The sequence below is a fragment of the Monodon monoceros genome, unplaced genomic scaffold (genome assembly GCF_005190385.1).
Source record: "Monodon monoceros isolate NGI ecotype Baffin Bay Population unplaced genomic scaffold, NGI_Narwhal_1 Super_Scaffold_6, whole genome shotgun sequence".
NCBI classification, from domain to species: domain Eukaryota; kingdom Metazoa; phylum Chordata; class Mammalia; order Artiodactyla; family Monodontidae; genus Monodon; species Monodon monoceros.
This window is the reverse complement of record NW_021703783.1, coordinates 93,333,959-93,357,908: the sequence shown is the minus strand read 5'-3', so window position 1 is coordinate 93,357,908 and position 23,950 is coordinate 93,333,959. Positions and strand designations below refer to the sequence as shown.

Sequence of the window (23,950 nt, the reverse complement as noted above, 5' to 3'; positions counted from 1 at the left end):
CTGCTGCCTGGCAGGGCGGACCTGGCCCTGCGCCAGCCTCAGCACGTGGAGACACAGCACCAATCCTCTGACAGAGAGCCCGGTGTTATCTAACTTTGCAAAGGGAAGTTCTCCCCCAGGCTGGGAGCCAGGACCAGGCCTGCCAGGTGAGAGCAGTGAGCATGCACTACACACTCCGGCCCACTGGGCAGAGGAGCCCTGGAGGCTGGGCCCCGCGGAGAGCAGGGCCTGCCGAGGAAACCAGCCCGGGCTGGGGCCCGAGACCCCGGCAGCAGGCAGCTCAGCACAAGGATGTACTGTGTTGGCACTCACAGGCACATGAGTGGGCGTCACGCACCTACCTGTGGGCTTGTGAGTCTCGAGGGGTTGTTGGCATGTTTTGATGCTGGTCCATATGCTATGCATGCACACGTGCCCTCCCAGGCATGCGGTGTGCATGTGGCATGCGTAATTGGGGCTTTACACCATCTGCAGAGCCTGAAGCCTGCTCTTCTAAGGGGAGTGACAAACCTGCAGCCTGGGGTTCCTTTGGTCATCGGGGACGGGGAGAAGAGGCAGGTGCCTAGTGGACAGGTGCTGGAGGGCAGGCAGAGCAGGCACCACTGAAGGGGGACAGCTCTGTCAACCGGGCTCAGGCTTTTCCTGGACGATGTCCTGCTTCCCAGCCTGTGTCCCAGCCTGGGGAACTTGGTGGCAATTGGCTGTTTGCTGTAGTCCCCTCCCTGGCCCTCTCACCAGGACACTGGCCTCGGAGGTCCCCAGGCCACTTAACTTGAACGTGTGGTTGAAGCCGAAGTTCTGTATGTCGCCCTCCACAAAGACCAACACCTGTGTTGGCCGGCTGGGGCTGGGGGTGGGGTGGGGGAGGGGGCATTGGCTCCACCTCTCCACGCAGTGATGTGGCATCTAGAACAAGCTGCTGGGTCTCAGTTCCAAAACCACTGAATGTTGTGACCTCCAAGGTTCCTTTCAGCTCTGGTTCTGTCTCTGACGCTCCAGGTTGCATGCAGTAAGCATTTGGTTCCTGCACCACAGCTGATTTCTATGTAGTCTTTCCCCGCTTTCTAAAATTCCATTTTGCACAAACAGCAAATACTTCAGGACGCCCTCTAGCCTCTCCTCTTCCCAAAAGCCCCAGCTTATCCTCCAATTACCCACTTTGCCACCCTAATAGTCCTCCCCAAACCATGTTCTTTTCCCAAATTAATTAAAAATTAATTTCAAGTTTTGAATACAAAAAACAGTATATGGCTCAAAGCTCAAAACTTTTGATAAAGGTATACTCGTTATTTTTGGCTGCGTTGGGGTTTTTTTCTGTTGCTGAGGCTTTCTCTAGTTGCGGCGAGCGGGGGTTGCTCTTCGTTGCGGCGCGTGGGCTTCTCATTGCGGTGGCTTCTCTTGTTGAGGAGCACGGGCTCTAGGCGCACGGGCTTCAGTAGTTGCAGCACAAGGGCTCAGTAGCTGTGGCTCGTGGGCTTTAGAGCGCAGACTCAGTAGTTGCGTTGCACGGGCTTAGTTGCTCTGCGGCATGCGGGATCTTCCCCGGACCGGGGCTCGAACCCCTGTCCCCTGCATTGGCAGGCGGATTCCTAACCAGTGTGCCACCAGGGAAGTCCCTGATAAAGGTATACTTCAGAAATGTCATTTCTATCCATGTCCCTCCTCCTCGTTCCCCTTCCTCATAACAGATTTAATTTCTTATTTATCCTTCCAGTGCCCTTTGCCTCTGTGAAACCGGGGGCCCTGGCAGTGGGGGACAGCAAAGGTGTGGAGAAACTGGCGCACAGACTGTCTTAAGTTGACCTGTGGCTCGCAGGCTGGGGCTGAGGCTGGGCCAGTGCATTAACCATTCCTTGGCCCCAAAACACTTTTGTGTTCGAGACTGGCTTACCCCAAAGGTGGAGTGGGCAGGCGCCAACAGAGCACGATTTCAGAGGCAACAGGAGGTCCCCAATGTGTCTCAAATACACCCACCTGCCGCATGACATTTCACTCTCGGAGATTTGTTCCTGTCAGACCCCTTCCAACGTATGAATGTACGAAGGCTCTAAGACTCTGACTGATTGCTCACTGCATACCTGGCACCAGCCTAGACCTTGTAAGGAATTCAAAGCTAAATAACAGACCTGGCCAGGCAAGTCCCTCGCCTTAGAGAATTTTCATGCCACTGAAAGTCAGCCCACGTGGCACCCCGCACTCTGCAGCTAGGGTGTCCAGCTGGCAGCATCACCTATGGCTCATACAGGGGCCACATCAGCAGGACGCTGGGTCAAGCTGCTGGGGAGGGCAGATAGGGAGAGGGGCGGCCACAAACAAGCCTGGAGACATCCGGAGGGGCCCGCATGGCAGGCATGTTGGGATTGCCTGTACTCCTTGGGTTTCCTGCCTCAGAGGTCTAATGTCTGCTGTAGATGGCTCCCCTGGTGGGGGCTATATGCGGATGCAGTTTCCGGCAGAGGCCTCTGGGGCTTTCTCTAGAGAGATGCAGAGCTGCCCCCATCTCCACCTCTGCCTGTCACCCCACCTGTCAGAAGCAGCTTCCTCAGAGGCAGAGAGGAGGAGCTGCGGTGCCACGGGAGTGGTGGTGCTCATGGCAGCCCCTAATCACAGGACCAAAGACCAGAAATGGGCCCACATTCAATAACTGTGGGCTGCTCAAGCCAACCTGGCACCTTGATGAATGAAGCCATTGACCGAAGTATCTAGGATACACTGGGGCGTGGAGATGCACGTGTGAAATACACTTGAGAGAAAAGAAAAGGTGCAGAACAGTAAGTACACATGGCTTACAATGATCCAACAATCTTCTTAAGGCTCAAATCCAGGTTCACCTCCTCCAGGAAGCCCTCCCCAGCTCCCCAGCTTGGATGAGTTGCCTTCTGATGGCACCTGGCATCTCCCACCACTGTGCCTGTCACATCATCCTACACTCTTCCATGCAGAGCCATCTCCCCTGGCAGACTGGATTCAAGGAAGGCCACGTTTTGTCTGTAATCTTGTATCCCCAGGATCTGATATGGGGCAAGTGCTCAGTTAGTGCTTACCAGCCTGAGCTAAAAGAGAACTAGAAGAGAATTTAGGGGAATTTATGAGAATGTAAGAATTTAGTCCACTAGGTTCACTGAAGTACTGCTTATCTTTTTCTTCGATTTTCTAAGTTTAAGGGAGGTCCTGACGCAGGTTTACAATCTCTTCAGCCTGAGGATGGGTCTGCATTTTCTTCTGGGAGCTGGGCCTTGCCATGCCCCTCTGGTTTTTCACGGTGCAGCCAGGGTTGTTAAGAACCCTGGAACGTCAGCGCTGAAGGGACCTTGCCGATCACCCAGTTCCCAGTGTTCTGGATCTTTTTTTGTCTCCTTTCTGAGGGTCCTTGGAACCTTCACTGAACCTCTGTGGGCCAAGATGTGGACACCAAATGTACAGGTTGCTATGGAGACAGACTTGCTGCATCCATCATGCCTGGCGCACAGAAGGTGCTCAATCAAGTCAGCTGCTCCTGTTACTCATCTGGTCATTTATCAAGTATTTGAGCCCCTACCGCGTAGCCGGCCCAAATGATTCCCTGTCCCGAGAGAATTCACAGGCCTTGGACCTCTGTTCCTGGGGTCACTGCATACTGTAGTATGAAGTTGTCTGGCGAGAGCTTACTCTTAAACGTGTGCAGCCCCTGCCATCAGGACCCCCTCCATCACTGTCACCGCACACAATCCAAGAGACTAGAAAAGGTGCCTCCAGGGACTTCCCTGGTGGTCCAGCGGTTAAGACTCTGGGCTTCCACAGCAGGGGGCGCGGGTTCGATCCCTGGTTGGGGAACTAAGATCCCACATGCCACGTGGCCAAAAAAAAAAAAAAAAGTGTCTCTAGCAGATACAAGTGTCCCTGATTGAAAATCCCTGATCTAATATGCTCTCTTTTAAGGAGGAGGAAGCTGGGCCCATGTGACTTGGATCTCCCTCAGGCCCAGAGGAGTCCAGGTTGCAGTTGGGATCACATTCCAAAGCATGTCATAGCCCCCTACCTTTCTGGAAAAGCCATACCCAGAAAGGGCACAGAGACAGCCCTCTGGAACCCAGGACAGTGCACACAGTAAAAGCAGGGAAGTGTGGGTACAGGTGGAAAGCCCCACACAGAAGGCCATGAGCCCCCTGACCACCGGACAAGCACAACTTGTCCCTGCCAGTGAGGCACTGCGTGAGCCGGGGTCAGCTGGGCTGCCCTGTTTACACAAGGACACAGACCTTCTGCCCCTCACCCCTCGGAATGTCTGCCTTGGGGCGTGCCCTGCGCCAGCCAGCTCTGCCCCATGAGTAAAGAGAGGCCCAGGTCCCCGGGCACAAGTGCCAGGAAGCAAGGAACGGGAGCAACACCTCAGGGACAGAGGTCAAAGTGCACACGTTTATTTTCTAGAACAAAGGCTAAAAGAAGGAAGTTTCTTTCATTTTATTTTAAGAAGGACAAAAATTGTTATTAAAACATCTACATTATTATCAAGATACTAGACCTTATGAATATTTAATATTAAAGTGTGGTATTCTTAAATTTTTTAATACACAGACATTTTTAAAGGACCATTAAATTTATCACTGCCCAGCTGAGAAACGCAGCATCCCTCTTTGCCCCATCAAGGGTGCCTGTCCCCCCTCACCATATTTGCCGTGATGTCTTGTCCCTGCCTGCCGCCGGGGGGCACAGGCCCGATCCGAGCCTCTCCGAGTCACAAGTGAAATAATCATCACTTGAAGTGTGCTGTGCCACACCTGTGCCACACCTGTGCCACACTTCTACCTCCTACTCCCCGCCTGCCCCTGCTTTCTTCCAAGCCTGCGGGGGATCCAGCTCTGGCCAAGCCAGGCAGCACCACATCCCAAGGCCCCTGCAGGGATAACGGGATGGAGAAGAAAAATCTGGATTCTAATCCTATTCTTTTGGGTGGGAGACAAACACCAATCCTTTTCCTTCCCCGAGCACTCGTGCTCTCTCCCCACTAGGCTGGGGTGGTCTGGACGCCATCAGGCGGAGCTGGGCCCAGGCAGGGGCCGCTTCTGCCCCCGCTGCCCATATCACCTCTGACCCCTCGCTCCAGTCCCTCAGTCCTTGCAAATGGCATGATGACCCTGAAAGTCCCTCCTCATTATGCCAGGATGGCTGCATTTTCCGGCCAAATTCTTTATCTTTAGCCCTCATTAGAAGTGATTCCTTGGATACCACACACATATGTAATATTATATAGCGATATATTTAATACCTGTGTATATATGCATCACGGGGGCGACATATATACACACTAAAAACAAGGCTGGTGACGACAGACTGCAACAGCACGGATCAGGGAAAACAAGTGTCATCAACATTCACGGCCACAGGCCCCACCTTGGGTCTCTCCTCCCCTCCAGCCACACCACCAGCACCCAAACTCCGCAGTGCTGGCCTGCTGGGGGAAGGGGCAGGGAGAGGAAAGGATGCATGCCACAATTATCAGGAAAAGGTTGGGCAGTGGCAGCGAGGAGAACAGGGTTCTCTGCGGCCCAGAGTGCCCGCCATCATCTCAACGCACACTCAAAATGCTTGTTTAAGGAGAAATAAAGGGTATTCCATTCTCTCTGTCTCACCCTCCCACCAACTCCAGCCTCGGTCCCCAGCTCCTTCCGGGGGGCCCCACCCCTTGTGCCAATGGTGTGGGGCGTTCTGGAATGTCTAGGGAACCAGGGGAGGCTGGGTCTGCCCACAAGGGGTGGGATGGAGAGGAGGGGGTGCACGCAGACACGTCAGACGAGAGGGATGGGAGAGGGCTTGGGGGGGGGCAGGGGTTGGGGGTCAACTGGGGTCCCAGGCAGCTGGCAGGGTCGGGACCAGGGAGGGGCTGGGATGGATGGTCCTAATTGTATGTCTGGGTCTAGGGGAGAAAGGGAAAGGACTCTTCTGAGTCCCCAAGAAAGAGGGGCTGTGTCCGATCCTGGAGTAGCCCATGCTGCCCACGGTCAAGTCTCCCTTCTCTCCATGTCCCCTGACCGCCCACCCTCCCAATCCCCCCCGTACCTCGTGCAGAACCTGAGCCCACGGGTGCCCTGCCAGGTACCACCTCTACGGGAGCAGCCACGGGGAAGTGACCTTTGCTGCTATACTCCTTAGGACCATCCTCAGAGGGGACTGTCCCTCTACAGGGCGCTGACACAACCAACCCCTGGGCGGTGCTGCCGGGATCCCAGCTGATTCAGAGACTGTCACATCCCTGCCAAGAGCCTGGAGGCTCCAGCTGATAACTGGCCCTGAGTCTTGTGACCGCAGTTTGCATTCCAGCTCTACCGTGCTGTGGGCTGGAGATGCTGGGTAGAGAACTCCTTCCTTCTAGGCCTGTTTTTCTATCTGCAAAATGGGGGTCTGGGCTGGGTCATCTCTGAAGCCTCTGACGACCTACAATCTACATTCAGCGGCCCACAAAGGAGAGGGGCTGGGCTGGTGGCCTCACCAGAGAGCCATGCTCCTTGGTCAGGCTCCAGAGATCATGTAGCCCAGCCCCTCCCACTCTTCCAACCAGAGGGGAAACTGAGGCCCCAGAGGGTAAGTGACTTGTACAGTATCCCCAGTCCAACCTGGGGCTGCATTTTAAAGCTGGGTGGGGACTCCTGCCCTCTGTTCTATCCTGATCTGCCCCCAGGGGAGGTGGGGAGGGGTGAGGGTGGGGCAGGGGGAAGGACCCTTCTGCTGCAGATTCAAGTGGGGACCCCACGCTCCCCAGCCCTGAGCGCTGGGCCCCCTTTAGGAGTAGACGGAAGTTAAAGCTGTAGGCTGAAGCTGGAGGGGTCAACCAGGCCCCTCCCTCTGCAACCAGGAGAGCCGGGGTGGGGGAGGGGAGGACCTGCCCAGGGCTTCAGCAGGATGAGGACCCTGGGACCGAGTGGGGCTGCAGCTCGTGCACCTGGGTATGCACTGGGGCAGTGGGGGCAGAGAGGATGGCTGGGGGCCCCAGCCCCAGCCCTGGCCTGCCCCGGCCCTCCTATCAGGCGCTCCGTGCCCACCCCTGCCCCCGATCCTAGGACTTCACCCATGGCCAGGAGCTGGTCTACTCCCCAGTGACGGAGGCAGCAGCAGGGGCTTCTGGGGCGGCACCAGTGGCATTCCTGTCCTCCTGCAGCAGGAAGTTGTATTTGCCGAAGTCGTCATCCCGTGGGCACAGAAGCATGTCCTTGCGGGCCTTGGCCAGCTTCTGCTTCAGTACCTCGCGCCGGTCCAGCCACTCGTTGAGCTCCTCCTGCCCGTGAGCGCAGCGGCACTTGTCCCCGTCCGGGCAGGCCTTGCCCTTCTGGAGCCTGTGGGCGGCAGGAGGCTCACTGCCCGAGCCCTGTGCCCTTTCCTCCACGGGCTGCCGGACCTGGGGCCAGCCACTCCGCCTCCCCCCGACAAGCCTCTCCCCATGCAGCATCAGCCCCGAGGAAAGCGGGCGTGGCCTGGCCTTCCCGAGGATCTGATGCCTGGCTGCAGGGGACGGGTCCCCACCTCCAACGCCACTCTGCCCCACTCCTGGGTCCTCACACCCAGGAGCAGCTGTCTTTCTGGACATCCCCACCCCGCCTTATGCCACCTCCAGGCCAAGTGGAGCCAGAGCTGGCCGTGGCCTCCGCCTTTTCAGGCCACCCCACAGCCCGCCCGGCCCTGCCCTCCCGGGGGCACCTTTCGCAGAGCCGGAACTCGCCCATGGGGAAGCGGTAGGCCCAGCCACTAGCGTCGCTGTCAGACGTGAAGACCTTCTCCTTGTGCTTCTCAGACTGGATGTGCTGCTGCCACTGCTTCTTGCTGTTGCTGTTCTTGCCGCAGAGCCAGCAGTGGTAACCCATCTGGGGACACAGCCACCGTGGGCGCCCGCTCCTCCCACCTGTGCTGGGACCACTTCCCCCAGGGAGGCTGAGCCCCTCCGCACAGCCGCTCCGGGTCAGGCTCGGACCAGGGCCCCCAGGGGATGGGGTGTTACCATGATGTCGGCGTAGTCCGTGGGCATCTGGATCTGCTTCTCCCCCTCCCGAGAACTGATGGGCGTCCCTTCCCCCGGCTTCCCTGGGTTGTGCTTCTTCAGCCACATGTCATAGGTCTGTTGCATGTCCAGGACTGATGGGCAATAGGGGATGCAGGGCCTGGTGAGAGGGGATTCTCCCTCTACTCTGTCCCACGACCCCTATGGGACCCCTGCTGCTGGGCTGCCCGGTCAACTGGAGACCCAGAGAGGGCTCAGCCCGGTGCAGCCGGAGTGGGGCCCGGGTGGCCAAGCGAGGCTCAGCAGGTGTGCGCTTGGGCCTGCCGACGAGGGGGGTGTCCGGGTCAGCCCCGCCCTGCCCACTCACTCTTGTTCTCCTTCATGAACGTCCACATGTCCCTCTCCTCCGGGCTGTGCGCGAAGGAGCAGTTCCCCACGTACTGGCACTTGCGGCCGTTCTGCGCATGGATGCAGAGCTGCAGGGCAGGCATGGGGAGACCCTGCTGAGTCTCGCCGGACTGTGTCACTGCCCCGCCAGCGGGCAAGCCCTCCTGGGGCCCCACGGCCCCATATCTGAGGTCCCGCTGCCACCCTACATCCCACCCCGGCGCTCACATCGTATTGCTGTGGGAAGTTGCGAATGGACGGCAGTGGCCTCACCGACACCCACTTCCTCTTGGCCTTGGACATCACCAGGAGGACCCGCCGCTCCTTGGTCCAGCTGCAGGATAGAGCGGGCTGTGTGACCTCCACAGAGAGCCCGGCTTCCTCGCCTGCGGTGCTTAGGTGGTCCCCACCCTGCCCGTGCCCCCGCCCAGCACCTGGCTCACCAGTGCCGGGCCTTGGCGCTGCAGTACTTGAGGTCCTTGTCAGGCTCCACCACCTGCCCGTTCCTCCAGCACTGGCCACACACAAACTTCATCTGCAGGTCAAAGGTGCTAGGCCCATGGGTCCGCGGGGCACCCTGCGGAGGAGAAGCGTTGATGAAGCCGCAGGCACCAGGCTGAGGCCCCGGGGTCTGATATACAGGTGGCCTCCGGGAGCATCAGGGCCACCTGGAGCCTTGTGGGCTGGTCCACTACCACTTGGTGGTGGGAAGTGACCCCCTAACTCCAGGCCCATGGCCTCTCAGGGTGGGAGCCAGGCCTTGGACTCCTGATGGAGTGCCCTCTGCCGTAACTGGCTATTTCCCACGGGCCTGCTTGCTGGAGCTGCTGGCGTGTCCCTGGGCACAGCATTCGACCTCACATCTCCCTGCTTTTGCACATGCTGTTCCCTCTGCCTGGAATGCCCTTCTTCATTCTTCATCAGGCTTGTTCTGAAAACTTTCAAAACCCAGCTCAAGCACTACCTCCTTCAGGAGGCTTTCCCTGAAGCTCTCCTAGGTGGCAGCTGCCCATCCTATGGGCCCCCATAGTACCTGAATTACCTCATGTTGACTGACTCATCTAGTTATGAGGGCCAGGCCTGGTGGAGAGCAGACCCTAGAAGGTGGGATGCACCTGCAGAGGGTGGGGATGGAGGAGGCTGCCTCAGGTGGTGGGACAGACATCTGGGCAGCCCTGGACTCTCGAAGACCCCACCATGTTCACTCCCCGTCCTCTGCCTCAGCCCTTCCTCTGCAGGCAGGAGGGCCTGCTCTTCTGCACCCCTGCCTGGGAAAGGGTGGGGGGGTGAGAGGCAGAAAAAGTGCCCACCCAGCCTTGTCTCCTGCCACCTGCAACCCCCTCGCCCAGCTGTGCTGGCCACCCTGCTGTCCCTCCTGCTAGCTAGAGCCTTCCCATCCTCCCTGGAGCCTCAGATGTGGAGTCACCCCTCCGCTCTTCCTCCTCTGACACAGGAGTACCTGTGTCCTCGGCACTGCCTAGCCCAGGGCCTCCCCTGAGCAGCAGGGGGCTCTCACTTTGTTGGGTGCCGATTGACCCCTGGCTGGGAGACTTGTGGCCTGGCTCAGCCCCAGGATAATACATATCCAGACAACAAAGTAAAATCCTGCCTCTGTAACTGGGACACGGTCTGGCTAAAGCAGACAGGAGGCTTATCCGTGTCACTATAGACTTCTAGATGTTCCACTGATTCTCACAGAAGCGTAAGAAGGCCCATTTCACGGATGAGGTAAGTGGGGTCCGGAGGGGTGCTGTGGTTTAGCCACTGCTCTAGGGAACAGCCATGCCGGTCCACTGAGCTTCCTTTTCACAACTGCACAGACTCGACAGCCCTGGGGGCGGTAGGGGTCATTCACATTTGACTGAGCAGAAGCAGAGGCTCAGAGAGGTTACTAACCCCGCCACGGGTAAGTGGCCCGAGGATAGGGACCTGGTGTGAGGCAGGGGCTCATGCTTTTCTGTAGAACGGCACAGCTGCACCACGGGCACCAGGCATGAGCAGCTTCTACCCTGGCATCCTGTCCTTGGCCTCACACTGCCACGGGCCCCACCCTCTGATGGCAAGCAAGCAAGATGCCTCATGCCTGGGCCACAGCCAGGTCCGGCACAGAAGCCCCATTCCTGAGCCAGGCCTGAGAGTGGCATCTTGGGTGGGCAGGATGCAGGGGGGTCAGGGGGATAGGAGGTGGTGAAGACTCAGTGTTCTCTCTTTAGGAGATGACGCTGCAGGTCCAGCCTGAGCCCCGCACTGCTTCCCAGCCAGGCTCCTGGCCAGGAGCAAAAATAAACCATGTGGCGGTTGGGGAAGAGGACTGAACAGGAGAGGGGCAGAGGACAGGAGCAACTAGGAAGAGGGGAGAGGAAGAAAAAGGACCAGGAACGAGGGGGTAGGGAGACGGGGGGAAGGCCAAGGGGGCCGGGCAGCCCTGTCTGCCAGACTGGCCCAGGCCTACCCCACCGGCCAGCCTGCGCTGCTCCCTGGCTCACTGCCACACCCAGGCAGGCCTCAAGAGGGACCAGAGGCCCAGGCTTCTCCCAAGGTGACCAGTGCGTGGGCCTGGCATGGTGAGGGAGTCATCCCTCGTGTGTGGATGGCGAGAGGCCTCACCTCACATTCACTGTCTCCTGGGCCCTGAGACCACCCTTCCATTCCCACTGTCACCTAAAGTTACAGTGATCCCCACCTCCTGGGGAGGGTGTGAGGATCAGGGACGACGGGGGCCCCGTGCAGAGCAGGGACTCGGCAAGCTGTAGCCAGCTCCTGTGAGCCTCACACCCGCCCCAGGAGATGGCAGGCAGGATTATGATCCCCATTTCATATGAGGAACCCTAGGGGTGATGGGGATGGTGCAGGTGGGGAGGGAGCTGAGCGAGCTCTAGAGAAGCTGTCAGAGAACCCGGGACCTACTCCGCTCCGTGCGCCCCGGGCAAGCCTCTAGCATGTTCTGAGCCTCAGTCTTCCCGCCTGCAAACGCTACTGCGCCCCAGCTCACGTCCTCAGGACCAGGGTGAGGATCCAGAGGGGTGGGAGGTGATACAAGCAGTGGTGGAAAAGGTTGAGGAATACCAGGACATTTACATGGTCTCCAAGGACCTCCCTGGAAGATATTCATTAATTACAAAGGAGGAAAGGGTAACTTCATAGTAGAGAAAGCTTTACTGTGGAGGCACCTTTAATCAAGTTACCAAGGTATCGCTGGTGAAGGGACAGATGGAGATGACGTGCCTGCCCGATCAGACAATCCCAAAGGGATGGGCCTTTTACAAAACAACTGCCTCTTCAAAAATGCCAATGTCACGAAAGACTGAGGAACTGCTCTAGATTAAAGGCGATTAAAGACACTACAAATGAATGCAGTGTGTTGCTGGGATTTGGGGAGGATTCACAAAATCTGAATAATAGCACACCACGATTTGGATAAGTCCACCAATATGAATTTTGTGATGTTGATAACTGTACTGTGGTTATTATGTAAGAAAGTGTCCTTATATTTACTTACTTATTGATTTATTTTTTGGCCATGTGGGATCTTTGTTCCCCGACCGGGGATCGAACCTACGCACCCTGCATTGGAAGCGTGGTGTCTTAACCACTGGACGGTCAGGGAAGTCCTTATTTTTACACTAAAGTTTTTAGGGGTAATGGGGCATCATGTCTACAACTTACTCCCTAGTGGTTCAGAAAAGTATATTTCTGTAAATAAATGTGTATGTGTGTACGTACACACGCATACACACAGGACAAAGTGAGTGTGGAAGGTAGTAAAATGTTAACATCTGGGGAATCCAGAAAAAGGTATACACAAATTCTTCATACTCTCCTTACAATTTCCTGGTAAATAAATTATGTCCAGGTAAAGGGATGGGGGATGGCCCTCGTGGGGGCTGACCTCACCCCCAAGGCCAGCCCGGGGTCTTACCAAGCTGCTGCTGGCCTTCCCTGCGTGTGCCTCCATCTGCTGCCAGTATTTCTTGGATTCCTGGACGATGTCTTCGTGGGTCATGCCTGGTGAGGGGGGAGCAGACACAGCATCCCTGGAGCTCAGTAAGGAGAAAGGCAGGGGGTCTGCAAGGTGCTGGTGCCACCCCAGGCCCAGGGAGGAGCCCCACTCCCCAGTTAGGCCGTGGAAAGATGAGGGGAACAGGGAAACCACTCATCCTGTCTGGGCCTGTTGGTTCATCTGCAGTTGGGAACAGAGGCCTGCTCCAGGCTCACACAGAGAATAAAATGCAGGAGCAAGATGTGGGCTCGGCAGCATGGCAGGGGCCTCTCCGCACCCACGCCCGTGGCCCTGTCCCTCGGGCCAGGTGCTCAGCCCCCTCCCTTGGCCTCCGCCTCCCTCAGTGGGGCCTCAAGCCTGAGCCCTGCTTGGCAGCCTCTAGCGTGCTGGTTCTTAAGGCTCTGTGCCTGGCCCGGCCTGGCTCCCCAGATCACCGAGGGGCCAGGGCCCTTCACTGCCAGTCGGCAAAGGGCAAATACCCAAACCTTGTGGCCCAGACCCTCCCAATGTGACTGTGGACACTGCGCCCACCTCCAAGGGGCAGCTCACAACCTCTTCCATGAGGCCCACTCTCCTCCCAACCCCTTACGGCCTTCTAGTCTCTCTTCCAGAGCTGATTTAGTTTTCGACCTGGTCCTATGGTTACTGCTCCCCCATGGCCACTCGCCATCAGGGGCTTACTCTGGGCCAGGCATGTGCTTGACACCCATCTTCTTGCTGATGGATGTACCTCTAGCCCAGGGCTCTCCCATGACCTTGCAGACCCCCACACGTGGCTGCCTGCTCAACCTCTCCACTTGAAGTCCAATAGGCAGCTCAGACTCCCCACGTCCCACTCGAGCCCTGATGTGATCCCAACCTGTTCCTCCTGCAGCCTCCCTTCCTCAGAACACGGCAACCCCACTGGGGTCGACCTGATGCCATCCTTCGTCTCATACTTCATATCTGGTCCATCAGCTCCCGTTGGCTCCACCATCAAAACACACCCAGAATCTCATCACTTCTACCACTTCCACCCGCTGCCACCCTGGCTTGAGCCACACCCTCCCAGGTCTCCCTCCATCTGCCCTTGGCCCCTCAGTTCTCCACGCAGCAGCCAGAGCAACTTCTTAAAGACACCTATCAGGTCATACAACTCTACCTACTCAAACCCCTACCCCCAAACCCTGCACACCGTATTTATTTATTTTTTTGCGGTACGCGGGCCTCTCACTGTTGTGGCTCCTCCCGTTGCAGAGCACAGGCTCCAGACGTGCAGGCTCAGCGGCCATGGCTCACGGGCCCAGCCGCTCCGTGGCATGTGGGATCTTCCTGGACTGGGGCACGAACCCATGTCCCCTGCATCAGCAGGCGGACTCTCAACCACTGCGCCACCAGGGAAGCCCTGCACACCGTATTTAGAACAACCCCAACTATTTCTATGTACCATCTAGAGGTTTTTTCACGCTCGGGTCCCTGCCAACCTCTTAGGCCTCATCTCCGACACCCCCCCCCCGCCCCCCAGGGGTAAGCTGCTCTGCCCTCACATCCCCACATACAGAAGGACATCCTTCCTTCTGTACCAAGCTTGCTCCTGCCTCAGGGCCTCCAGCCTTGCTGTTCCCTCTGCCTGGAATGCTCTCCCTGCCCTTCCTTGCTCAAATGTCACCTCCTCTGAGAGGCCTTCCCAGACTATCTTATCCCAAATGCCCCCACCCCGAGTCCCTCTCCATCCTATTGCTTGCTTTACTTTCCTCACACAACTGACGCACATCTGAAATTCTATCACCCTATTTCATCAGCTCGAAGAAGACAACGATTGTTAGACGCGCCATTATTTTATGTTACACACACACACAACAATGCCGCTAGGCAGACGATGACAGGCGGTGGGGGACAGTGTGCACCCCGGAGCAGATGGGCGTAGGGCCTGGTACCTCCCCGTCAGACTGTCTGCCTTGCCCTCGCGTACACACACCAGGGCCCCGACTCATTTTTGCTCAAGCCCCTGACAGCGCAGGTGCTCAGGGAGTCCCATTAGGTGAGCGAGAAAGCGAGCGGCTTTCCACCTCCTCATTCCTGAGGCCGAGCTGACATCATCCCCTCACAGAGGACCAGTGGAGGCTCAGTGAGGGGCCGCTGATGACCAGATCCCCCAGGTGGCCCGCGGGGCTCTGCCTCCCTGCCCTTCTCCCCGCATGTCCCCCTGGCAGTGCCACACAGGGAGAAACCCAGGGTCTTCTGGGCCTGCAAGCTCCCTGATGCAGAGCCTGCGCGTCCTGTGACGTCCAGGAAGCACTGGCTCCTCTGCAGCCCCACAGCCCGGCACCACCCTCCTCTGAACTGTGCAGCCCCTCGCCCTCACCTGAGTACTGCTGCAGCAGCCAGACTTTGAGCTCTATGAAGCTGTGGGCGAAGTGGCAGCTGTCCTCCCGCAGGCAGCCGTAGCGCACCTCGTGGCGGCACACGTCGAACTGGAAGTGCTCCTGGAACTGGCGGACCTTGGAGTACTTGAGGGAGGTGGAGCGGACGATGTGCACCAGGCACCTGGCGGGCAGGATGGGGGGCGCACAATGCAGTCCGCATCCCGCCCATTCCCAGTCGGGGCCCCCTCCCCAGGGTCAGTGCCGTTCACCCACGGGAGGGGCTCCTCCGTGGGTGCCTCCCGCCTATTAACTGCTGGCACAGGAGGGAAAAGGTGGGGGTCCTACGCTCAGGCAGTTCTGGTTTGGGCCTCAGCTGTGTGCCCCTCTCCTGGCCTTGACCTGCGGACAGCTCAAAGCCACAGCTGCCAGCAGGAGGAGGGCACCAGACCCCACCTGCTGCGAGGCTGGGAGAAGGGGGCATCTCTCTCAGGTTCCCCAGCTCGATGCTCCAGAGCTGGTCCTGCACCCGGAGGAGTAATAATCGAGTATCTCCTCTGGGCTGGGAATTTTAATTACCTTCATAGCAACCCTAGGAGACTGGGATCATCATTCACTTTACGGATGAGGAAACCAAGGGTCACAGTGGCCAGAGGACATAAAACAGACCATTGTCCAAGCTGGGATTTGGACCCAACTCTGTCTGACCTCAGGGCCTGGGCTCCATCAGCCATGCTGGGGCACAGCCAAGAGGAGTCAGAGGGAGCGCAGGTGGGTGCCGGAGCCCACCCAGCCCCTCCCACTCCCTGTCCAACGCCCATGCTGGGACAGTGGAGGGTGCTGGATGGGAGTCAGGGATGTGGCCCCCACCTGCCGGCTGAGCAAGCTGCTTCCAAGCCTCAGTTTTCTCATCTGTTCATCAGAGACACTCCTCCCCACAGGACTGCCAAGATCATTAAAATACCCAAGAGAATGCTTGGAATATAGAAAATGCTCAATAAATGTGGTTCTGTCCTTTCCAGGTGGATGCTGGACCTGAGTCTCAAATCCTATCCCTTGCCTTGACATCCTAGGCCCACCCTCTGCTCCCCAGGCATCCAAGCTGCCCCAGGGGGACTCTCCACCCGCCCCACCCCAGGCCTGGCCATGGGTCCGGCTGTGGGTCCCACTCACTTGTTGTTATAGAAGCTATGCTTGGCAGCCAGGTTGGAGCAGACAGACGGAGAGTCCTTGGTGCCTTTGCTGATGATCCGGGGTTTACTGTCAAAGCAGATCTGCCCAGGGAGGGGGTGGGCTGGGATGCAGCATGGCCACCCAGGAGGGACAGACTGGGTCCCTGCAAGCCCTGCCCTGAGTCAGGGGAGTGAGGAAGGGAATCCCAGGGTCTGTGGTCCCCACCTCTCTGATCCCACCACTCCAAACGCCTGGGGCAGGGGTTACTCCATATCTCTGAGTCTCAGTTTCCTCAACTGTAACCTGGGGAAAACCACACCTGCTCTGTCCCACAGCTTCACTGTGAAGCTGGAAAAAGATCTAATAGAACTTCAGGTCCTTTGTAAAGTATATGCAGCCACCAGGCTGTGGGCTGTGATCCCCTAAAGGGAGAGGGCAGCCCACCTGCTCTAAGAGTCGGAGGGAAGGGCCGGCTGTGTGATGGATGGGGGCTGGCCGAGCAGCACCAAACCCTGCCAGCAACCTGGACCCAGCACCCTCCCTTCACGGAGATGGACCTGACACTGTCCCTGCCCTCATCACACCAGGCCTGGGTGGGGAGGCAGGGGGCCAGCAGCGTCTTCCGTGACAGCTTTGGGGAGGAAATGAACAGCTTGGTGGAGCTGCTGGGATCAGAGCTGAGCCTCAGAGGGTCCAAGACGTAGACACACGGCGAGGGCACCCCACGGAGAGGGCACAGCGTGGACACAGGCAGGGAAGTGGACAGAAAGGTGCAGTGGGCACTGAAGCCAGCACAGCTGGACGAGGGGGCATGGGGTGGGTCGGGATGAGTTCCTAGAGCACCTGAGTCTGGCCTACGATGGCAGGAAGCAAAGAGCAGATGTGCGTACTTCTCTTTCTGGCCTCAGTTTCCAGCTCCGAACAATGAGGGAACTGGATAGGATCTGGGCTCTAGCGCGATGGGAGTGTATGGGTCTAACTTTCTGAAACTCCCAGGACCTGTGGATTCTAAGGTCAGGCCTCCAAAACCCGCGAGTCCCAGGGCCGACAGTCCACAGTGGAGCCCGCAGGAGCCCCTCCCCAGCCCTATCTGTGAATCAACCGTGGAGGGGCCGGTACCTCACAGAGGAACGTGAAGATGCCCTGGTGCTCCTTGAGGAGCTTGGCGATGGTGAGGCTGCCGCGCTTGACGCCCCCCAGCGGGTCGAAGAGCAGGTCGCGGTTGAGGGTGCCCTTCCGCTCCTCCGTCCACACGTCGATCTCCTCCTGATGGTAGGCGAAGGTGCAGTTATCCCCGTACTTACAGTCCTGCTTGTTAATCATGTCTGCAAAGAGGCAACAGGACACACGTTCTGCCAGGCGGGATGGCAGCCCACAGCACCCCCGGTGGGGCCTGCGGAGCAGGAAGGCTTGGCAGGGGTGGAGCGGCGGAGCTCAGGGAAAGCGCTTCCCAGGCCAGGCCCTTCTTTGTTCTACACTTGGGTGTGGGGGCCAGATCTACACCTTCCCGTACAAAGCATGGCGGTCGCTGTGGCTCCACCACCCCACAAGGCTGCCTGGTATGGGTCAGGCAAGACGACAGGTGGGAAAAGGGCTTTGTAGACATATACAAGCCGTTTTATCATTATTATTATTATTCTGCACCAGGAAAATATACCACTGGTTCAGGAAGGCATGGGCCTTGGGGTCCAGCAGACTTGGGCTGGGATCCCGTTATTCCTGAGCCTTAGCTGTCTGTCCATAAACAGAGAACACGGTTGTTGTGTGGATTAAGTGAAACAATAAATAAAACTCCTGGGGGCCAGGGAGCAGGGAAGGCAGCAGGTTTATAATCCAGAGACCCGCCATTTCCTGGGGGTGGGAACTGTTCTTTCTTTTTCTCCCTCCCTCACCCTCTTTCTAAGTCTGCCCCATTCCAGCCCCCTGCCAAGCTTGCAGGCACACGAGGATGAGCAGGCCGGATGGGCAGGTGACCTCACAGACTGCTCTGCACTGCGACCAGCTCCACACCCAGCGGGGAGGCCTGCAGGGAAGGGCTTCCCAAGATCCAGGTGCTGCTTGAAGGAGGAGCAGAGGATGGCCAAGTTCAAAGGGCACAGCATGTGCAAAGGAGTCAGTGTTCAGCATATCTGGGGAATGCTTAGGGCAGATGGGGACTTGTAGGTCTCGTAGAATTGGGACTCCATCCACGCTGGCCAGGGCATGGCTGGCGGGGGCCTGCGAGCTCAGAAATGACAAGTCTTTAAGATCCACCTGGGCAGACAAAGAGCTGATCCAGGAAGCCTGGGTGGGCTACTGCCACAGGCTGGGTCGGGGGACAAAGGCGGAGCCTGGAACGGACTCCCAAAGTCTCCTTCCTCACCCAGAGCTGTCATGAGGATGTGTGATGGTGGGTACAGAAGGGCGACACTATAAAACACTTAACAATATCAAGACTGTTTATGTCCTGCTGTGCAGACTGCACCGAGATGCTTGGTTGGGGAGTAGAAGAAAGCAAATGAGGTACCTGCCAAATGTCCACTAAATGACATGAGCCAGAAGTGAGAAAATGACAACAACCTATTAAATTTTAAAAGCTAGTATTTATCAAGCCCTTACTGTGGGCCAGTCCCCAGTGATTTACATGGATTCTCTCTCCATATCCTTCCAACAGCCCTTTGGGACCCTGCAGTGTAACAGAAACTAGCTCTCCGTGAACCACCTGAGCCTTGCACCCGGGAGTGCATTCTGCTGGTGAGGCCCCAGCTTGAGCGTAACATCCAAACACTCCCACCTGTCTGTGGAGCTGGTCAGGGCAGGAGCTGCTCGATCTGAGATGGGAATCCCTCCTTCATGGACCACACCTGTCTGTCTACCTGTCTGCCTGTGATGAGAAGCAGAGCTGCGGCCGGGCGTGAGAAGCTGGGCCTGGGCCATGCCACCTGCCCCTGCTGCAGCCCACCCACCTTTGCACAGGTAGTAGGAGCCCACGAAGCTGGTCTTGGTTGGCCGGGGCCGGATCCGCTTCCAGGTCTGGTCCTCAGAGCTCCGGAGGCGGCCGAGCAGGATGTCCCGCTTGCACTTGTGCTCAAGGCCCTCACGGTAGGTGTAGTCGCCCGCCCTGGGGCCTGTGGGGGCAGGGAGGACAGGGACTGGTTCCGGAAGCAGAACTGAAGGGTGACAGCCAACGGGCCTGAGCAATGGGGACTGGCTGCCCTGCTGCCTAAAAGCCTGCCTCCTTCCCCTGGGCCTCCCGCCAGCTCCTGCCATCTCTTCACTGCCATATGCTCCCTGGGGACAGGGGGCTTGGGCAGAGGGGAGCCCCTTTTCAGCACCCACCCCCTTTCCACCACCACCCCAGCTCTACAGTGAGCCTGACCACTTCAGTGTTTCTTTGGAACAAATGACGAAGACGGTGCCTGGCAGAGAGCAGGCTCTGTCCCTTTCTTTTCCTGCCCCGGAAATGCACTGCCAGACTCAGCCTCCCTCCCCTGCTCCTTTGCCTCTTCCCTGGTGCTCTCGAAACTTCTGACCAAAGGCCTCCTCTCCCCAACAATGGGGCGGGGGGTGTCTCCCCAAAGAGACCAAGAGGACCAAGGTCCCTCGTGGGGACCCACGTGACGTGGCTGGGCCAGCACCAGGTGTGCAGCGGCTCTGCTTCCCCAGCACAGGGGGCAGCGAGCAGTGGGCGTGCAGATTGGGGAGGCTGGTGTGGTCTGTGCAAGGAAGAAACTTCCTCACGGGCATAGCCACCCAGCAAGACGGCGCTCTGCTGCCCATCCGCACGGGGCCGCGGGCTTTGGCAGGACGGCTCTGTCAGGGGTGACATGCGTGTGACATGCGTGACATGCGTGTCCTGTCAACGTCAGCACCTCTGAGAGGGAGAACTCTAGACTGGTAAGATCTGTAACCCTGAGATACCAAGAGAATATTCTAAAATGTCGGAACTATGGGATTCTGGCAAATGAAATACTGTGAGTCTTAGAGTCTAGAATTCTGAAATTCTGGGACTTCCCTGGTGGCGCAGTGGTTAAGAATCCGCCCGCCAATGCGGGGGACACAGGTTCGAGTCCTGGTCCGGGAGGATCCCACATGTCGCAAAGCAACTAAGCCCGTGTGCCACAACTACTGAGCCTGCGCTCTAGAGCCCGTGAGCCACAACTACTGAGCCCACAAGCCTACAGCCCGTGCTCCGCAACAAGAGAAGCCACCGCAATGAGAAGCCCACGCACCACAATGAAGAGTAGCCCCCGCTCTCTGCAACTAGATAAAGCCCGCGCACAGCAACAAAGACCCAACGCAGCCAAAAAAAAATAAATTAGAAAAAAAAAAAAAAGATGATTCTAGAATTCTGAAATTCTAGGTGTGCTGAAAAGTGTCTACCAACACTGGGCATCTACTTTGAATTGCTCCTACAGTCTCCCTTGGATTTGAGGGCTGGAAGCCTAGGAAGTACATTTCCCAGACTCCTCTGCCCCCTGCGTTCTAGGCAAGGTTTGAATTCACCCAGCAAGAGGTGGACGGAGAGGATGTGGACAGAGGTGCAGGCCGCCTTTCCTTGGCAGATGTGTTTTTGCAGCAGCCAGCTGGACCCTGCCTTCCTCAGCCTCTGGGCTGTGGGGCGGCCGTGATGCTAGCCAGCAATCCCGGCAGCCCCCTGGGCTCTGTGTGAGAGCGGCGGACCCTGGCTTCTGGGCTTCAGCTTGTGGAGAAGTAGCCCAAAGGCCCGGTGGAATCTCTGGGCTTCCACTCCTCTAGGCTTTCTGGCAGTTTTCAAAGTCCCCGCCTCCCACATGACATCCCTGTCTGCTCGGAGTAGCTGGTGGGGCTTCTGTCTTCCCATACTTATCTCTGACTGGTACACTGGGATTCTGTCATTCTGGGATTCTACACTCCTGAGATTCCCGGCATCTCTGGGCAGAGCGGTGGAGTATGAAGGTGTGACCTTACCTGTTTTGGGGTAGCAGAGCTGGCACGCCTGCTTGAACTCATGGGTGGCAGCCAAGGGGTTCTTGATGAGCAAGGCGGTGTTGGGCATGGAAGGCTCTGGCTGTGACAGGGGGAGGTTGGCCATTTGGGGCGCTGGACGATGGCCGGTGCCACCAGAACCAGCCTGGGCACCAGAGGCTGGGGGGCACTGTGACATCCCCCAATCCCACCCAAGAGCAGAACTGCAGCCCAGGACCCTCCCTCTTCCTCCACCCTCCCAGCTGGGGAGCCCCTTGTAACATGATCCAAGAATCCAGCAGGATTAGATCAGCTTAGTGGCGATGCACGGGTGACAGCGACCTTGGCCCAGAACGTTTCCTTGAGTTAAAACCCAACATGAAAGTGGAGAAGCAGGAGTGGCCCTGATTGGGGCCTAAGCACAGGCCCTCCCCCACTCCCATCCTTTCTCCCAAGCCCCCAAGGCATCAACAGATGGGGAAGAAGGCAAAACTCAGAGAGGTTAGGTGGCTTCCCCAGGGCCACACAGCTAGTGTCTAGGCCAAGGCCAGAGTACAGGCCACCTAAGCCCTGGTCAAGCGCTCTCCTCAACTCAAACCTGGCTGAGTCCTGAGACCACGGATGTTACTGACCCTGGAGAGGTTACTTAACTCCTCTGAGCCTTGATGTCCGATTTGGCCAGACAAGGGCGGGTGGTGCCCTCTGCTCACCCTCCCAGCACATGGCTGGGCCAGGAAGGATTTGGAAGGGCTGGGAAGAGACCATCTCTGGCCCGTCCGCTCTTGGCCTCCTTGGGGGATGCAGCACCTTATCCCACGCTGAGGGCTCACCCCTGACTCTGGAGACCACAACCACTTCCCCTCCGTCCCCTGGAGAGCACGAGGTACCTGCGCACCGATTCTCACCGAGTCACTCACCGAGGGGGCTGGTCTCTGAGTACCGCTCAGGGGACGATGGTCCTGTGAGTCGGCTTCCTCTGGGCAAGAAGACACAGGGGTCACCTGCCCTGCTCTGAAGGGCAGGAGGACCCTCCGAGGACTTTCTCTTCCGTATTTCTAACTAGAAGAAGCCATCCAGGCCACACATCCTCTCCCATTTGGGCCACTGCCCGGGGACAGAGAAATGTCTCAGCCTGGGTGTGTCCACCCTGTGCTTACACCTTCTGCACCCCCATAGCCCCCGGGAGAAAGCCCGAGCTCCTCAGCTTGGCTCGCGGGTCCGGTGAGACTAGCCTCAGGCCTTCAAGGCCCCCAACCCACTCCCCCTCCGGCCAACTCCTCTGCTCATCCGCCAGGCCCTCTATCGCTAGGCCTGTGTCACACTGCTTCCTCTGCCAGCACATGACCCTGCTCAGCTATCACCTCCTCCAGGAAGTCTCTGTGAAGCCCATCTGTGCCCCCTGCAGCCCCACGCACCCGACTTGGCAGTGAGCGCCCTGAGCTAGGTCCGACTGTCGGAAAGCCGATCCTGCAGAGGCCCAGGCGGGTCTGTTTCCTTGCGGGGTCCCTAGGTCAGAGCGGTGCTGGAGGAGCCCACGACCTGGCACCCCCTCCCCCAGCCTCAGGACCATCCGCGCACCCATCTGGTGAACCCAGGGCCCTGGAAGGCTGGGTGAAGAGCACCACACTGCAAGCCTGGAATCCTGGACTACCCCAGCCCTGCTCTTTGACCTTGAACAAGACACGCAGCCCCTCAGGCCTCACCCCCGCAGTGTGCTGAGCACTGCAGGAGACACAAAGCCAGAAGACGAGGCCCCAGACCACGAGGCAAAACAAGAGTTATAGTCCCAACTGCACAGGGGGTGGGGGTGAATGTGCCCCTCCAGGCCTCACCCATGAAGGAGCTGGGCTTGTCCAGGGAGCCACGGGTCGACCCGAAGCTGTCGAGGGTGTCCAGTCGGGTCTCCGAGTATGGCAGCAGGTCCAGGGAGTCCAGCGCCGAGCCTGGCGGGTCAAGGGCATCCAGCACCGAGGCAGCCAGCTTCTTGGAGGGGTCCATGACGAGGCCGAAGGAGGCAGGGGGCAGTGGGCTGGAGACGGGGATGGAGCCCCCCACCACAGGTGGCAGCAGCGGGGTCCCGCCAGGGAACACGGGTATCAGCTGGGGCAACTCGCTGGGCACGCCGCTGCCAGGCAGGCCGCCCTGCACCAGAGACTGCAAGGTGGGAACAGAGGGAGGAGATGGAGGGGCTGGAGGAGAACTCGAGCGCCCAGGCTCGACCTGTCCCACAGGTGGAGTCACAGGGATCTTTACAGTCCCTTCTGGACCCACGTTCTGCACTTTTGTGTTTCTATCCAGAGCGAGTCCCTCCCCTACCCTCGAGGCCTCAGTTTCTGCAACTGCGACGTGAGATGGGGCCTTCCCTCCCCCCGACACAGGACGTGAGGATGGATGTCATGGGGTCCCGGCGGGGGAGAAGGGTTCCGGGAAGAGGAGGGGGCAGCACGGCTCACCAGCGAGTCCAGGAGGGTGTCCAGCTCCGGACCGAAGACGTCCCCATCGGAGAAGTCATCCAGACTCTCGGTGCCGGGGAGGGCCCCGCTGCTGCTGTCCAGGGGGGCCAGCAGGTCCAGAACGTGAGGGAAGAGGGGCATGGGGGGCGGGGAAGGGAGGGGGGCCGGGGAGCCTTGCAGGTCCATGTAGCAGTCTGTGGATGGGGGTGGGCTCAGTAGCTGCAGGGGGTCCTGCTTGGTGGGAGTCGGGGGTGGTGTCCTAGGGCCTGAGGTCCGCCTCCAACACCTTCCCCCCTTGCCCTGGCTCCCGCCAGGAGCCCTGCCTGCCCTGCTGGCCTGACCCCAACGGCGGAGGCTAGGCCGTAGTGAAGGGAGGCCCCGTGGGGTGGGAGAGGGGCCTTTTCGTTCTGCAGTGTTCCTCCGATGGGCCCGGTCAGTGCCTGAATAACCCACCTCTGGGGTATGCAATGCCCTCTCTCAAGGACACTTTTAAAATGTGACCCCTCCCGGAAGCCAGTGAGGAAGAGAAAGGGAGAGGAGGACTTGAGGAAAGGTGGACTCCCGGCAGGGGGTAGGGCCACTGCTACCCCGCTGAGGCAGCCCCTCACCCTCCCAGGCTGGAGGGACGCTCTCCCTGCCCTGCAGGGGAGTCTGTTTTCCTGAACCCACTATTTTCTTTCATGCTTCAGGTAGTCCCCAGGGC

The 23,950-nt window shown here is 58.5% G+C and overlaps 1 protein-coding gene across 1 annotated transcript in view; it reads right to left on the bottom strand.

Annotated features, from left to right (window-relative positions):
• Positions 1-4,375: 4,375 nt before the first annotated feature.
• The window catches only part of ZC3H7B (zinc finger CCCH-type containing 7B), a 53,885-nt gene continuing 34,310 nt past the window's right edge, over positions 4,376-23,950 (bottom strand). The window contains exons 9-23 of the mRNA XM_029204946.1: positions 23,248-23,441; positions 22,627-22,948; positions 21,712-21,770; positions 20,798-20,897; positions 18,814-18,975; positions 16,988-17,193; positions 15,869-15,969; positions 14,698-14,879; positions 12,273-12,358; positions 8,797-8,930; positions 8,582-8,687; positions 8,334-8,442; positions 7,967-8,100; positions 7,669-7,832; positions 4,376-7,307 (exon numbers count right to left, since the gene is read on the bottom strand). Coding sequence (XP_029060779.1) covers positions 7,061-7,307; positions 7,669-7,832; positions 7,967-8,100; positions 8,334-8,442; positions 8,582-8,687; positions 8,797-8,930; positions 12,273-12,358; positions 14,698-14,879; positions 15,869-15,969; positions 16,988-17,193; positions 18,814-18,975; positions 20,798-20,897; positions 21,712-21,770; positions 22,627-22,948; positions 23,248-23,441 — 2,306 coding nt within the window. The 3' untranslated portion in view covers positions 4,376-7,060. The remainder of the gene's footprint in view (positions 7,308-7,668; positions 7,833-7,966; positions 8,101-8,333; positions 8,443-8,581; positions 8,688-8,796; positions 8,931-12,272; positions 12,359-14,697; positions 14,880-15,868; positions 15,970-16,987; positions 17,194-18,813; positions 18,976-20,797; positions 20,898-21,711; positions 21,771-22,626; positions 22,949-23,247; positions 23,442-23,950) is intronic.